Source organism: Polistes fuscatus, unplaced genomic scaffold (genome assembly GCF_010416935.1).
Source record: "Polistes fuscatus isolate 324 unplaced genomic scaffold, CU_Pfus_HIC Scaffold23, whole genome shotgun sequence".
Taxonomy (NCBI): Eukaryota; Metazoa; Arthropoda; class Insecta; order Hymenoptera; family Vespidae; genus Polistes; species Polistes fuscatus.
The window spans coordinates 1,015,730-1,033,455 of record NW_025113100.1 but is presented as its reverse complement, the minus strand read 5'-3'; the positions used below and the strand labels follow the sequence as shown (position 1 = coordinate 1,033,455).

The following is a 17,726-nucleotide window of genomic DNA, read 5'->3' as shown; positions in this document are numbered from 1 at the left end:
ATAATATTAAAACGATTTACCTGAATCAGGTAGGGAATTAAAATCGCCACAAAGTAAAAGCTGCACGTTGGAAGAATCAGGCTTATGACCAGGTCGGAAAGACTGGCCAGCTTGGTCCAAAATGGAACGTAATTCATTACTTAACATCATAGTTTGTATCAATTTAACATCACAAAATTCAGGATCCCAATGAATGTGGGCTGTGCAAACTAAAATGGGCTGTTGTACTTGTGCTGGATCTGATGGCAGACCTGTGCATATAAATTATAATCGCATTTAATAACGAGATAAAATAATATAATACGACAAAATTATTTATTATTAATATTATTATTAATTACAAAGATAAAAATATTTTGTCAAAAAATTTGTACTTAAAAAAAAAAAAAAAAAAAGAGAAGCTTGGTTCCGGCCGGGATCGAACTGGCGACCTTCTGCGTGTAAAGCAGACGTGATAACCGCTACACTACGGAACCCGATGGAAGGTTTGAGTTATAAATAGAACAGGTTCTCTAATAATTTACAAAAAGAAAAAATTAACCAATAATAAACTTTTTTAATAAACAAGAATTAGACTTTAAGATATAATAATATAATTTTTTTTTTATTTGAAAACATCGAAATTAAAAATTATAATAAAGATTGCGCATATATATATTTTATAGAAGAAATTTATTTACAAATTATAACAAATGTTTTTTCTTTTTTTAATTTGTTACATGCATTTACAGTTTTAAATAATTTCTTAAAAAAGAAAAAAAGAATAATGAATGTTATTGTTTATAGTCAAATGTTGTATTTAAATATATATCTCATTCTAGTTTTAATAAAATTATATACACTTTATTTGTATTTATATATCTAAAAGACAAATTATTGCAATTGTGGGAGTATGTTAGGTTTACAATACAAAATAATTAATTAAAAGTTTTGATTTGTTTAAGAATAAAAAAGTTGGATATATAATAAATATGTAACATAATTTTCATAGATTCATCATTTAAAAAATGATAATTAAAGTGAACACTCCGTAAAGAAGAAAGCAAGGATATGCTATAAGAGGACGCTGATTATTTTCTCCAGACATGGTAGACAAAAGTCGAGAAGCCGACAGAGTAGCCCAAGCCACAGCCAAAGCTGCGAAAACTAAACCAACTGTACCACGAAGAGTAGTAAAAATACTAAATGCTGAAAGTACTACAACAGGTAATAAACAATATCCTAATACAGATGCCACAGATAATAAAGTAATATTATTGGTACTACTCATTAATGTTAGAAGAATGTACATCATTAAACATGAGATTGTTGCTAGACCGTAGACGTAACCGAAATGAGCTTTGGAACCGGCTAAAAGAAGGAATGCGGCAAGAGCTAAACAAAATGTAACCGGTCCAGCCAAATCGGAATCTTGAAGAAGATAATTAGCATCGTCAATTTGTCCTCTCCTATGAAACGGATTTAGTACGGCCAATGTCTTTTGTATAATCCGATCAGGGTCAATACCAAGTTCTTCTAACAACGGTGGTTCTACTTCTTCGTCTCCAAAACCGTGGTCACCTATGAGTATAATTTGTTCAATAACCTTTCTAATATGTATACAATATTTCTTATCGTACGTTATAATACCTTTAGTAAAATCATCTTGCGGAAACATTTCACCGCCATAAGAACCCTGCGTTGGATCTAAATAACTTTTAGGCGAATAAACATTGTATTGAGATAGTTCTTCTGTAGTATAAGTATGAAACTCTGATTGTGGGTTAGGTGGTTCGAAATAGCGTAGCTCGGGTTTATAAGGATTCTGGGTATCCGGCTGAGCCCAAAAATTGTCTTGTCCAGTGTAACCAGACATATTGATAATTTGATTAGTCTTTTAAAACGTGTGTTTATTTGTAAGTTTCTTCCTCAAACAGTAACAGAAAAATAACTTCGTTGACGTTACGAATCGAGAACCAGTAAGATCATTGTCGTTTAAGATTCATTCCTAGTTCAAATAAAATTCTATAGATATCGCTATTTGTATAATCATTACAGAAAACTGTAAATTAAATATACCGACGGTGGTATATCGACGGTGGTATATCGACGGTGGTATACCGACGCTAACTTCACGCGCCATTTTTCTCGATTTACAATTTATCAATCCTTGTGTCAAGTTTACCGAATACATTTATTTCTTTTGTTTTCTATAAATAGAAATAAATTAAATCAATTAGATACTCTAATTAAATCTTATTCAAATCGATAGAAACCTGTGTTTAAAATCAAATGAACAAAAAGTTAAATATTGTAGGTTCTTAAAAGAAAAAGGAGCAGCACACCATGATGATCTTCAAGACAAGACTACCCCACTTTGTGAAAACCACCATTTCCAGAAGAAGATACAACAAATAAGAAAAGAAGCATATTATCAAGGTCTGTATAATAATTCAATGAATATTTTCTTAATACAGTTATATCTACGTATAATATCATTTGTACATTATATTTCTAAAAGCTTTTTGAAGTGATTAAAAGAAACACACCTGGCTCATGTAAACTTTGGTAAATAGAAGAACAAGAAGAGGAGAACAGAGGAGGTGGGGGGATGAAAAACGATATTTTCTTTCTCTTTCTCTTTACTTTGGAATTAGAAATCCTATGAGAGAGAAAGATAAAGAGAAATAAGAGAAGATCGTGCGTGACTCAGCACCTACGCAATATTAACTCACTTATGTCCTAAGTAATCCTTGGCACGTGGCAGGAAGTAAAGTGATCGCAATAAAAGAGATGCTAACGGTATGAGGTGGTATCCCTAGGATGGTCATTCTAAATTAACGCCTGAGTGCCTCCATCGCCGGAAATCAGTGCGATAACTTGTTCTCTTACATGGCAGAAAGAGAGAGAGAGAGAGGGATCGTAACAAACCCAAGTATTATGCAGTTAGTTCGTCTATTTGCAATTAGCCAGGAGGCAAGCGTTATCTCCCTGAGCAATTAAGCGAGAGTTACAAGGCGTCGGTGGTCGAATAACACGAAGAAATCGACCTCTAACGGGTAGCAAGAGTTTAACAAGAGAGAGAAAGAGAGAGAGAGACAAAGAGAATATTAGTCTAAATATTAGGAAAATATTCTAACGCGTGTTGCGATATTATCTTTTATCAGGACGATTAAATTGTATCAGCCAAAAGTTTGTAATCGTTTATATGATTTTTGAGAAAATAATTGTATGTACTTATATTTATGATTTAATTATATTTATTTCAAAGATTGCAACATTTAGATTCATATGCAATTTATATAGTTTTAAGGTAATTTAATGATCGGTATGAAATTTTCTATCGTAACATTTATGACAATTTCTATAAGAGAATCATGGAATGAAAAATGTTTGAGAAACTAAATTGCCAAATAACTTAGAATATGTTCATTTTGTTTATATAATATATTTTGTTTTACTGAATATAAGGATTCCAAACTTTTGGTTAAAATAGTGTATATAATAGTATATAGTATTTTATGTATATAATAGTATAGTATATATACGTATATGTATAATGTGATAATTATGGATATTGAACGTTATCGATTCTTCTGTTTTATTTTCCGATATAATGCATATTTCATCGAATTTTCGTTCAGGGTTTTCCTATCGACGATCGTACCTACGAATGAAACCCTGGGTATGAACCCGGTGGGAATGTATCTATTGACATTCCAAATGAAAATTATCGGCGTTATGGCTCTCGAAGTAGAACGATTCGGATTTTGTTTACTCATCGAACATATATATATATATATGCAGCATGTTGCATATATATATATATATATATATATATATACGAACCGTACGTCGTTTGCAATGACACGGTGCGATATATCCAGATAACGTGAATTTCAATTCCATCGTTTAAATAAATGCTTTTCTCGGTTACGTTGTTCCGCGTGCACAGGTTGTTGTTTGAAACATGAGAAAGAAAGAGAAGAGAGAAGTGAAGCAGAATCAGCGTTGTAATATTTACCGAAGCGTGACGGATACGATAACAGTGTTTTGTTCGGATAACAAAACAAAAATAAAAAGAAAAAAAAAAGAGAAAAACAACAACAACAACAACAAAAGAAAAAAAATAGGAAAGAAACAAAACAAAACAAAACAAAACAAAAGCGACAAGAAAACACTAGAACAATACTATGAGGATTAATTCGCGTTTAAAAGAGAGCAAAAAAAAAAAAGAGAGAGAGAAAAAAAGAACAGAGAACGGATTAATCGAACGTACGAATGTGTACTCCCTCCCTCTCTCCTACCCCTTTTTTTTGGTAGTTCGGATTAGAAAAAATTGGGCGAGAAAATAGTTGTATTAAATATATAACAAAAGCAACCAATGACACACACACACTCCAATCGAACGAGCAATAAATAATTTTTTTTTATTTTCTTTTTTTATTTTTATAGTCAAATTCGTTATTGTTTTTATTGTCCCCCCACCCCCATTATAATATAAAACTTGTTCGATAATAAGAACGTACGTACTCAATCAAATATTATCTCATATTTTATCATTTATATCGTTAAAGATAAATAAAACATTTATACGCGTCGGTGGTTGGGTGGATCTTGACAGGGGGGGAAAGATTGAGGGAAATAAGAAAAGAAGAAAATAAACGAGATAAGCTCGTCGGTCAAATTACTTGGTGGGGATAGGGGTAGGAGTAGGGGTGGGAAGTTGTTGCAAAAGTAGAACGAGAAAAAGGAAAAACCATATGTATTCGTTCGTTTTCTTTCTTTCTTTCTTTCTTTCTTTCTTTCTTTATTTGTTTGTTCGTTCCTTCGTTTGTTTGTTCTACTCGCAAGACTATAATTAATGATGAAGAAGTTGTTTAATCGGTAAAGCTTTCAACGTTAGTATATTATACTTACTTACCCCCGCAAAAGAAGCAAGCTTATGTGCGTGATGGTCGCAATTTTCGTTCTGTGAGGGGGTAGAGGGGGGTGGGGGTGTAGGGGGGATTAACAGCAACGAAAGGAGAACACTTTCTTGAGCTTCAACTAGTATGGTGATATGTTTGGTGATATGTGGTGGTTATTGTTGTTGTTGTTGTTGTTGTGAATGGGGTATGAGAAGAATCAAAAGAAGAAATAAATAAGAAAAATAAAAAGAAATAAGAGAAGAAGAAGAAGTGGAACATATTCCTCGTAAAAAAAAAAAGAAAAAAGAAGCATAACAGTAGTAATGAGAGAAAGAGAGATGGTAAAACATCTGTTGTCCTCCCCTCCCATCCCATTCTACCCCATGAGAAATAGAATCACGAAACAATCTTTAATCATTTTAGGGTTCTATATACACGTGAAATAATGTTCACGTTTTTATCCTTTTCTCATTCTATCCCTCGAAACCGGATTGTTTGTGTAAAAAATACTACACGAGAGAAAGAGAGAAAGAGAAAAATGATGCACCACGTTCACGCACAATAGGGGACGTGGTGGTGGTGGTGATGGTGGTGATGGTGCAGTCACGAAATCCGATTATCGATGCGATATTGGCTTTCGACTATAAGGGACGATTCATTTGGAATTTAATCTTGATTTTTTGTTGTTGTTTTCTTTTCCCACCCCCTTCTCACCCTCTCGATAAAATTAAATTCTTTAGTTGTATAAGTAGGATGCTGGGAACGAGAGAAGAGGAAGAAGAAGAAGAAGAAGAATGAAAATCAAGGTACGAGAATGAATATTATTTTAATTCATTGGGGGGCCCCCCGTTTGGGATTAAAAGTGTCCCACCACCTTTCTGATGCACCGTATATGCATGGTGTATGCGCATAGGTTTAATTATTATATTTTCGTCTTATTTATGTAAAAGCAATTGATAAAAAATATCTTCAAGTATTCACAAAGTATTCAAGTATTCAACAAGTATGCCAATTACGTGTTCATCAACATTGTTGCAAACAATCGGACGGTTGTTTTATAGCGACAATCTTATTTTTCCTAGCATTTTTAATTTTATTATCCGAATAAATTCTATATCGCAAAGAATGAATCATCGAGATTATTAAACGAGTCAAATTTTCTTATTTCGTAAACGAAAAAAATATAATTAATTATGTATAACGAGCAAATGATTAAAGAAAAAAACAAACAAACAAGAAAACGGCTTAATAAATTTTCGACGAGTCTCTTTCTATGTGTGTTTGTGTGTGTGTGATAACATTTCGGAAAAAATCCGTCGCGTTGAACCGATCGTAAATCGATTAGAGAAAACAAACAAACAACAAAAACTTTAGAAAGAGAAAGAGAGAGCGAGAGTTTCGCAATGGATCGAATGAATCGAAAGGGGTGATCGAAAGTTTCCTACCACTTTGCTTCTCTCTTCTCCACTCTCACACTCTCACACACTCTCTCACTCTCTCTCATCTTTCTTCCTTTGGGAAAGGCAGTAAATATTCCCGAAGTTCGTAGACGTTAAACGTCCGTTTCCGTGGAATATCCGTACGATATACTCTAAAGCTAGGATATATTCCGTAAAAGCCCCCCACGTTACTATTACTACCACCATCACTACTACTACTACCACTTGCGTATCCCTGGAAATCGTACGGCCGATAAAAGCACACACACACACACACACACTTCATCTCTTTCTCTCTTCTTGGAGAACCAAGCCGACCAGGTAGAGAGGGAGGGAGGGAGGGAGGGAGGTTTTGCGTTGGGTGATGGTGGTGATGGTGGTGTGTGGTGTTGGGTATAGATTGAAGCAGGGAAGAGGACGATATTGATTCGTTGGGTAATTTACGAGGACCTCCGGTTCGAACCGGCGTGTCCTGGTGGAACGGGACGTACACGAGTGGAATGGGTGGGGGTGGGGGGGTTGGTGGTGCTGGTGGATTCTCGCGATCGGTTGTTGTTGCGGCACCAACACTACCACCAACGAGAACGGTACACACCTACGAGTCGAAGGCAACTGGCTAGAGGTGGTATACCACCCTCCATTCTAATCTGGGGTGATTTATTCACGTAATGGGAGCACCCATATTGCCGAGCGACTCTCTCTCTCTCTCTCTCCTCAATTAATGCTCCTCGCGCGGAGTTACGTTATTGAAACGTCTACTGGCGGGACACGATCGCCTCGGTTCCGATTCTCTTCTTCTCTTTCTATCCCTTTCCTTATTCTCCTTCTCTCTCTCTCTGACTCTCTTTATCTATCTATCTATCTATCTCTTTCTCTCTACCACAAGGGTATAGAATTCACGCTCATTCCCGAGAGGCCACCAGGTGGTCCAATTTTCCTGAGTACCTTGCTGCTGTTGCTGCTGGTTGGTTGGTTGCTTGCTTGCTTGCTTCATCGGAGATATACTAAAATATACTAACGTTGTTGAATATCCTCTACGCGACCGGTTTTAAATGTTACTTATTTTTTTTTATTCTTTTTTAATTTTAAATAAATTGTTTATTCGATCATCTCTCGGTATGTAAGATTGATTCTAATGTAAGTCAAATTCAGTGGTTAATAGTAGTAATATTTGTTTCATTGATATTATTAATTGTTTGTTGAAATGATGTGTATCTGATGTGAATGATGTTTTAATAGTCGAACTATCGATACTTCGTGATAGAATGTGAGATTTAAAATCAATTGGATAGTGAACAGTATACTTTGTACAATTACAATGTACGTTTTACAAATTAGCACATATTTTCAGATTACAGTATTTCAGTATTCAGATTCAGATTACAATAGGACGTGAACACACAACAAATTGATTTAAATGAAACAATTAACCGATGTGATAGATGATAATTCGCGTTTAGTTGACAAAACTTTCGATACTAATCGATACTTTTGTTTGCTATTATTTTTTTTGATTATCTCAGAAATTAAATCGTAAATTAAAACGGCAAATCAAAGTATCCATAGCCAATAATATCGGCCCTATCGACCATGAAGAAGAAGAAGAAGGGCCTTTAGCCATCATCAAGGTTTCTCCCGTTTTTCTTTAGAACTGTTACGTGGTTTAAACCTATATGCTAGAAATCCTTCCTTTATATACCTCCCCATGAGCTTCCAGGTTTTATCCCAACCTATCTTTTTGTACTCGGAAGCTACATTACCTTTCTCTACCCATTCAATATCACACGGTAGTTATCGTGGCTATGAAACAGCTGCAGCAGCAGCAGCAGCACGGATTCTCTCGCTCCCCTTTTCTTGACTCCTCCTTCCTTCCTTCTCTCGATAAAACCCATTAAGGAAAGACCTTTTAAACTCGTGCATAATTTTATTCTGTTAACTAGCCACGGAAGGATACGCGTGCGTCTAGTACTATGCCGTTAACCTTACGCTTTTTAACGATCTTTCTTTTCTATTTTACTTTTTACTTTTTTTCTTTCTTTCTTTCTTTCTTGTTCGATACATTTTATCGGTCGTATATGTTTTCAATGAAATTTGAATTAGAATCTTTTCCAAGGTGTATAACTAAATCGTATAATTTATAAATCGTTAAATCTTACGGTATATATACATATAGATATATACTGTAAATTTTTAAATTTACATTTTTTAATTAATATATATACGGTAAATGTATATACTTTGTTTAATTGAAAAAGTTTACGTTGACATATTTTCAACTTGATACTATTCAATAAATTCTATTATTTTTTTATTTAGTTCTATGTTTTATGAATGAAATTTGAATTAGAATCTTGCAGAGATTTATAACTAATCGTATGATTTATAAATCGGTATATAGATAAAGATATTTTGTTTAATTGAAAAAGTTTACGTTGACTTATATTTTCAACTTGATACTATTAAATAAATTTCTATTATTTTTTAATTAAATCTTACGTTTTATGAATAAAATTTGAATTAGAATCTTGTAGAGGTTTTTAACTAATCGTATGATTTATAAATCGGTGTATAGATAAAAATATTTTGTTTAATTGAAAAAGTTAACGTTGATTTATATTTTCAACTTGATACTATTCAATAAATTCTATTATTTTTTTATTTAGTTCTATGTTTTATGAATGAAATTTGAATTAGAATCTTGCGAAGGTTTATAACTAATCGTATGATTTATAAATCGGTATGTAGATAAAATATTTTGTTTAATTGAAAAAGTTTACGTTAATCTTTACTTTGAAACTCGATATATACTGTTAAATAATTTCTATTATTTTTTATAATACACATTTATATTTTTAATGAAATTTGAATTAGAATCTTTTCCAAGGTGTATAACTAAATCGTATAATTTATAAATCGTTAAATCTTACGGTATATACATATACATATATATGTAAATTTTTAATTTCAATTTTTTAATTAATATATATACGGTAAATGTATATACTTCGTTTAATTAAAAAAGTTTACGTTGACTTATATTTTCAACTTGATACTATTCAATAAATTCTATTATTTTTTTATTAGTTATATGTTTTATGAATGAAATTTGAATTAGAATCTTGTAGAGGTTTTTAACTAATCGTGATTTTATAAATCGGTATTTAGATAAAGATATTTTGTTTAATTGAAAAAGTTTACGTTGACTTATTTTCAACTTGATATTATTAGATAAATTCTACTATATTTTTTTTATTTAGTTCTATGTTTATGAATGAAATTTGAATTAGAATCTTGTAAAGATTTATAACTAATTGTATGATTTATAAATCGATATATAGATAAAAATATTTTGTTTAATTGAAAAAGTTTACGTTGACTTATTTTCAACTGATACTATTCACTAAATTCTATTATTTTATTAAATCTTACGTTTTATGAATGAAATTTGAATTCGAATCTTGCGAAGGTTTAAACTAATCGTATGATTTATAAATCGGTTGTATAGATAAGATATTTTGTTTAATTGAAAAGTTTACGTTGACTAATATTTTCAACTTGATACTATTAAATAAATTCTATTATTTTTTCTATTAAATCTTACGTTTATGAATGAAATTTGAATTGGAATCTTACGAAGGTTTATAACTATCGTATGATTTATAAATCGGTATAGATAAAGATATTTTGTTTAATTGAAAAAGTTTACGTTGACTATATTTTCAACTTGATACTATTCAATAAATTCTATTATTTTTTTATTTAGTTCTATGTTTTATGAATGAAATTTGAATTAGAATCTTGCAAAGGTTTATAACTAATGATTTATAAATCGGTATATAGATACAAATATTTTGTTTAATTGAAAAAGTTTACGTTGATTTATACTTTGAAACTCGATATATACTGTTAAATAAATTCCATTATTTTTTATAATACACACTTACGTTTTTAATAAAATTTCAATTGAAATCTCGCGAATGCATGACTAATCGGTAAATGTACGAATCATTAACCAGTTAACGGTATAAACAATATATATATATATATATATATGTAATTTTTAATACTTTATCTATTTTTTTTATATTTTCCCTTTTTCTTTTTCTTTTTCTAATTGAAATTGCACCGATTTATAATTCGATATGCTTAGAGAACTACTCGATACTTTGAAATAAATTCCATCGTCGAATTCTCACGCAATACATTCCAAACAGTTAGTTATTTTTCTTTCCTTTTCATTTTTTTTCACAAGTTAATACTTAGAAATTTACATATTACTTGTTGGGAGAAGTATTGGAATAACTTATCAGCCAATGGAATTTCGCGGTTGCTCGCACCGCCTGTAGTCATCTTTAAAATGGACTACCTTAAATCACGTCTATACAATTAGTTCAGTTCGATGTCTTGCACGAGACATAGCACGGACTGCCGATACGTCAACTTTAGATATATGTATTTATATATTTACATATATATATATATACACACACACATATATATATGTTCTTGCTGCCACGCAAATAATCGCATCTTCTCTACGGGTATATAAATAATACACAACCCACGCGTGTTTTATCTATCAGAATTATTACCGGTTCTCTTACTCATTTGGAATTTAAACTCATTTATGTAACCATTTCAAACTTCAGATTTATTTTTTGTTGTTTTCTTTCATTCCCTTTTCATATCGTATGCAAAAATAAAAATATGTATATATGTGTGTGTGTGTGTTGTGTGTATATTTAAATTATCGCAAATATTTCGATATTAGTTTTATTCTTCATTATTTTTATTTAATATCTTTAATATTTAAATTTATCTATGAATAATTATAATAGATATAATATTGAATAATAAATGGAAATACTTTTTAGTAATTCATATTTTCTAATATTTTCATTTCTTATATGAACGAAAATGTATCATTCGAAATATTTCGACAAACTTTTATTATTCATCGTATTTTTAATATCAAAATTTATTTATAGATAATTGTAATAGATATAATATTGAATGATATAACAACAATCACTCCCTTTCATATCGTATGCAAAAATAAAAATATGTATATATATGTGTGTGTGTGTTGTGTGTATATTTAAATTATCGCAAATATTCGATATTAGTTTTATTCTTCATTATTTTATTAATATCTTTAATATTAAATTTATCTATGAATAATTATAATAGATATATATTGAATAATAAATACAAATACTTTTTAGTAATTCATATTTTCTGATATTTTCATTTCTTATATGAACGAAAATGTATCATTCGAAATATTTCGACAAATTTTTATTATTCATCGTATATTTGATATCAAAATTTATTTATAAATAATTATAATAGATATAATATTGAATGATATAACAACAATCACTCCCTTTTCATATCGTATGCAAAAATAAAAATATGTATATATGTGTGTGTGTGTGTAGTTGTGTGTGTGTATTTAAATTATCGCAAATATTTCGATATTAGTTTTATTCTTCATTATTTTTATTTAATATCTTTAATATTTAAATTTATCTATATATATGAATAATTAGAATAGATAATATTGAATAATAAATGGAAATACTTTTTAGTAATTCATATTTTCTAATATTTTCATTTCTTATATGAACGAAAATGTATCATTCGAAATATTTCGACAAACTTTTATTATTCATCGTATTTTTAATATCAAAATTTATTTATAAATAATTATAATAGATATAATATTAAATGATATAACAATAATACAAAAAAAAAAAGAAAATTAAGAATGCACGAATTAATATTTCAGAAAAAATTAATACCAAAGTGAGATATATTTAATTAATTATATGATATGATTAAAATTAATTATAATAATAATTATAATTAATTAGTCACATAAGTTTATAAGTTTCTATAGAGAAAAATAAAAAAAGAGAGATAAAAAAATCAAATATAAAATAACTTCATAAAAAGAAAGAAATGACGGTAGGGGAATAAAGAGCAAAAAAAAAGAACCAAAAAGGGGTCTCGTATAATTGACAGATAGGATTGGTAGTTCAGAAAACGAGTTATAAAGCTTCACTTCTCTAAATCCTTGGTTACTGGCTAGGATTGTTCAGTGAACTCGTGAACCACTTCATTTTCCTATTGGAACTCAACCAGGTTTGAAACCTCGACGGGGTTTCCTATCGATATCTATACGTTTCATATAGATTGCTATACTATAGTAGAATTGCTGGCAATTAATTAAACGTTCGACAACTGGGAAACGCGTAATACGGGACTGGTTGTCGGCTGAGTTTTACCCGAACCCGATATAGGATGATGAGACTACGTCATGTTACTGATTGGTTTAAAAAAAAGTTTTCAGAGAAAACGAGTGAGAAAGAGAGAGAGAGAGAGAGTGGTGTAATTTATCAGAAATCTCATAAGAAAATTATTCCATACTCTCGAGTCGAGTTATTTCAAACCCCCCCCTCTCCCCCTTTGTATATATTAATCTTAACTTTAAAATAGTGCAGACTTGTATTCGAAGTTTGATCGATATATCCGGTTAAATAGATCTTTTTGATAGGATCTTACTATTAATGTCTAATAGGACAAATAATGTTATATTATGTTAGGTATAATAATATCATAATTCGTTCTAATCGTTGAATGATTTTGTCTAATTGTAAGTTTTGAAATATTACGCGATTATAAAAATAGATAAATTTATTTATTTTTTTCTATTATAATAAAAAAATAATATTGAAAAAGTTTATCACGTATTGTATTGTAAATTAAAAAAAAATATATATAGTTAATGTAAAATTAAAGTAAATAAATTTGAATGTTAAATTAATCGAAGTATTTGCAAATTAGAAAATAAAAAAACAATATATATTTTCAATCGTAGATATAAATGAAAAACTTTCATTTTAATATTAGATAAAAATATATATATAATTAATAATTAAAATATATAATAATTAATAATTTAAAATAAATTATAAAATAAATATAAAATATTTATATTTATTTTTTTTTAAATATAAAATATAAAAATATTTTTAAAAATAAATATATATATATATATATATATATATGAATGAAATATAAAAAATAGTAAATATATATTTAAAAATATTTGATAAATAATCTGAGAATGGTAGTAAATCTTTGTGTAAGAGTATATAGATTCTAATGTATTGAAGTGACGGTACGTATGCTTCAACGTAATTGGTTAAATCCTGTTACAACCGAGGATGAGTTAGCAACAAAGATGCAAAAGCTCGTTGGATGGGTAACATCAACATCCGAGGAAAATAGAAGGCGGCTTTCGTGATTACCGGCGCCGGAAGGACGATTTATTTTCTGAATATATTATTATACTTTGCGATATACCCTAAGGGATATTAGAGAGATCTTGTCAACCATTTTGAGCCAATGGCGTCGATGGATCATCATATTCATTCTACACGTTGAATAATATTCCTATGTGTTCGAATTATTATTATTATTATTATACGAATTTATACATTTTATTTATATTTTTTTCTTTACGAATAATAATAATAATAATAACATTCATATTTAATTATTTCACAAAATGTATACAAATATAATAATAATAATATTATACAGTAAAAAAAAAGAAAAGAAAATATGAGGGTGAGTTGAAAAGTTTTGAACCTAAATAAAAAAAAAGAAATAAAAAGAAATCATTTTATTTTTTATTATATAATATTTTACTATTATATAATAATTCTGTTATATAATAATTTTATTATATATTATATATTTTATTTCTTATTATTTTTTAGAATCAATGGTTTTGTTTTTTATTTTGTCCACGAAAGTATCTATCTTCTTCTTAATTCGTATTTTATATAAAGCTACTTCTTAGATATAATTATTACGCGTGTGTTAGGTTGATATAATAACGAGATGGAATATTTAGTTTATTAAAATTATATGTACTTTAGTGGAGAATGATATTTCAATGAAGAAATTGCATGGATTTACTAAATGCTATTTGAAAACGTGTTATTTCGATAACATATTTATTTTTAATCGTATATTCTCGTCAGAATGATCTTAATTGTCAGGTATTTCAAAGATCGCGTGCAACGCGTAGACAAAATTGGTAGATTACCTTGAATTATGAGAAAACGATCGAGTATACGAGAAAAACAGAGAAGAAAAAGAAGAAGAAGAAGAAGATGAAAGAAAGAAAAAAAAAGTAGAAGAGCAAGGGAAGATTTTTAAACATTAATTGGATGAAGTTATTGAAATGCTCATAGGAAAAAGTTTTTAAGTGTCTACTACGAGTAGTGGAAAAATTATATTTTCTTCTTATTTTATTTTATTTTAATTTTTTTTTTAATTTTATTTAATTTTTTTACTTTAGTTTGTAGAAATTTGTTCCTTTTTCTTTCAAAACTTTCTTTCCTATATAATAATTACAGCATATATAATATAAAAAAAAGGAAAATAAAACACACAACAATAATAATAATAATTATAATTATAATTGAGATATAAAATAATGTGATACACCTATCTCTCAATTATTTATTAAGAATAATTCTTCGTTAAATTTCCCTAAAATATTTTCTTTTAATATCTCTTTCTCTCTCTCTCTCTATCTCCTTGTTTCTAATAATAATAATAATAATAATTATAATTAAGATATAAAATAATGATACACCTATCTCAATTATTTATCAATAATTACATCCCTCTTGTTAATTTCCCCAAAACTTTGATTACATATTTTCAAGACTTTAACTTACTTCATTTCTTTCATTTTTATCTCATTTTTATCTCATTTTTATCTATTGCAATTAAATATCTTTGTTCCCCATTAGGATATCGTATCGGTAAATTCGAGTAGTTAGTAAAAGAAAAGACCAAATAAGAAGTAGTGGGGGGTGGTACGGGGGTGGAAGTTAATGAGCGTAAAAGGTTGAGTACGGTCGAATGGGGAAGAATTTTCTGAAGATAATAAAGACGAGAAAGAAGATAAAAGTAATTAGAAAGAGAAACAAAAACAATCGATATTATTTTGTTCTTTCTTTATATTTCTTCTTCCATTCTATTTGACGTTAGAACAATCAATTGTTAAACGATTTTAAAGGATTTTATTATTATCGTTTTACTATTTTCGATGAAATTTTATTACCCCCACCCCCACCCTATTTTCCTTCTATTCTGCAATCCCAATTCACGTTCAATTCATATATATTAAGGATGATTTGTCGGTACAATCGGAAACAAAAGTTAATGACATTTTCATCAAATCCATATCTCTTAATATCTGTTGAAATAGATGATTTAAACCAACTATTTTTTTTTATAATTGAAATTTTGATATAACTGTACTGTACCGTACAGTCACAAACTGTCACAAACAAAAGTTATTTTACAATTTTCACTTAAATTGAGATTTTTATTTTAATATTATTAAAATGATCACTAAATTTCATTCTTTTAGAAACTTTATATCAAAATTTCAATTATAAAAAAAAAATAGTTGGTTTAAATCATCTATTTCAACAGATATTAAGAGATATGGATTTGATGAAAATGTCATTAACTTTTGTTTCCGATTGTACCGACAAATCGTCCTTAAATAAAAAAATTCATTTTTTACGATATCATTAATATTACATTGTATTAATTCATTCATTATTATTTAAAATAATGTTATATGTGAAATAATTGAATAAACTAAACATTATATATTAAAAATTAATTATATTAAAAATTAATTAAATAAACATTATATATTAATAATTCAAGTTTGACAATATCAAAAAAAAAATTCAAAATTACATTGAATTATATTGAATTAATTTCATTGAAAATAATGTTACGTGTAAGAATAACTTGATAATTTTTATTTTGTTTTTTTTCCATTTTGTGATAAATTATTAAATCACTATCGTAATTCAATTCTTGTTATTATTTTTTGTTCTATTTATTTTATGTTTTGTGCAATATATTTGATTAGAAAAAAATGAATATACTCACCGTTGTCCCAAGCGGCTTCCTTCATTCGAAGAAGAGCAGCCAATCCAATATTATCTTTGGGCATAACTCGGTTGAGCATATTGTCCGAACCTTCGGCATTAGCCATTGCCAATTGATTGAATTCGACTAAATGCTCCTTTATCAAGGTGAATCTGTAAAATAAATCAAAAAACAAAAAAACAACAAATTATTATCAATCATTTGAATACTGAATACTTTTAACTAAAAAAACCATACCAAATATTTATTTTGTAGATACATAATAATTTATTATTATTGCGAGATATTATTAATCACAGATTATAATAATAAATTATATTTAATAATTACAATTTTTTCTTTCTTATTAGAATATAATTTTCATATGACCAAAATTCAACACATTACATGATTTTACATGAATATTAAGAAAAAACATATACGCGTCAATAATCCATGCTGAAATTTTTTACCAAACGCATATATGCGTCTATGATATTCAAAATAATTAAATACATATAATATAATTATAATATATAAATAGAATATAAAAAATTATATATAAAATAAATATAAATAATTAAATAAATATAATATAATATACATTTTAAGTATAGTATACTTGAAACTAATATTTTTCATCGATAATTATTCAATTATTCTTCCCCATTTTGTTTAATGAATTTGTTAACCATCGATTACAATTTCCAAGTAAAACATCATCGTCATCGTCACTTTCCATGGCGATTTTTGTCGTCGGAAAAATCTCGTAAGAAGGCGTATCACGTACGAGATATTGTGCGTATGTGTGTGTGTGTGTGTGTGTATGGTGTAAAATCTCATTCCTTTTGCCGATATTTGTGGCACGTATAGTCGAGAGAAAAATATATTCTTCACCGAATCCCCATTACGAGCCATCATCCCCTGTCCCCCTCCCACCACCCACCAACATCGAATCCCCCTAGTCATCCCTCATCCTCCCCACCACCTTACCCCACCCCCATATTCTTCGTTTTCTTTTTTTTTCTTCTTGCCATCCTTTTTCCAACATCGTCAGGAATGTTACTCGTAAACAAGATTGAATCAACGTCACCCACAGTTGCAGAACAGATGTGCTGAGATTGTATAAATACTCTTGGCAAAGATAAAGGTAAAGGGAAGGCCCTTATTACTTCGAAGATGATCGCAATTGTATATTGGAAAAAATGAAAATATTCATTTCATTGGAAGGAATTCAAGAAAATAGGAAAATTAAATTTTGTATATATATGTGTGTGTGTGTGTGTGTGTTATTCATAAAACGTGAAATTGTTTGATCGATGAAGTAATCAATTTTATGAAATGATTTTATTGATAAGTTAAAGTATTGAAGTATGAAAGAAAAATGAAATATATTCCAATAAATAAATTTAAATTA

General features: G+C 28.8%; 2 protein-coding genes and 1 non-coding gene across 3 annotated transcripts in view; all 3 read right to left on the bottom strand.

Moving 5' to 3' along the window:
- LOC122518175 (CCR4-NOT transcription complex subunit 6-like) overlaps window positions 1-17,726 on the bottom strand; it is a gene marked incomplete in the record, with an annotated part of 788,395 nt that overhangs the window by 1,476 nt on the left and 769,193 nt on the right. Inside the window, 2 exon segments of the mRNA XM_043636924.1 lie at window positions 21-251; window positions 16,331-16,482. Coding sequence (XP_043492859.1) covers window positions 21-251; window positions 16,331-16,482 — 383 coding nt within the window.
- Window positions 404-476, bottom strand: Trnav-uac. The gene has a single exon. It is a non-coding gene; the product is annotated as a tRNA-Val (tRNA).
- Window positions 774-1,969, bottom strand: LOC122518176 (protein YIPF5). The gene is made up of 2 exons (XM_043636925.1): window positions 1,630-1,969; window positions 774-1,560 (listed from the first exon to the last, which is right to left on the bottom strand). Exons 1-2 carry the CDS (start codon window positions 1,853-1,855, stop codon window positions 1,001-1,003), a joined length of 786 nt encoding a protein of 261 aa, XP_043492860.1. The 5' UTR covers window positions 1,856-1,969; the 3' UTR covers window positions 774-1,000.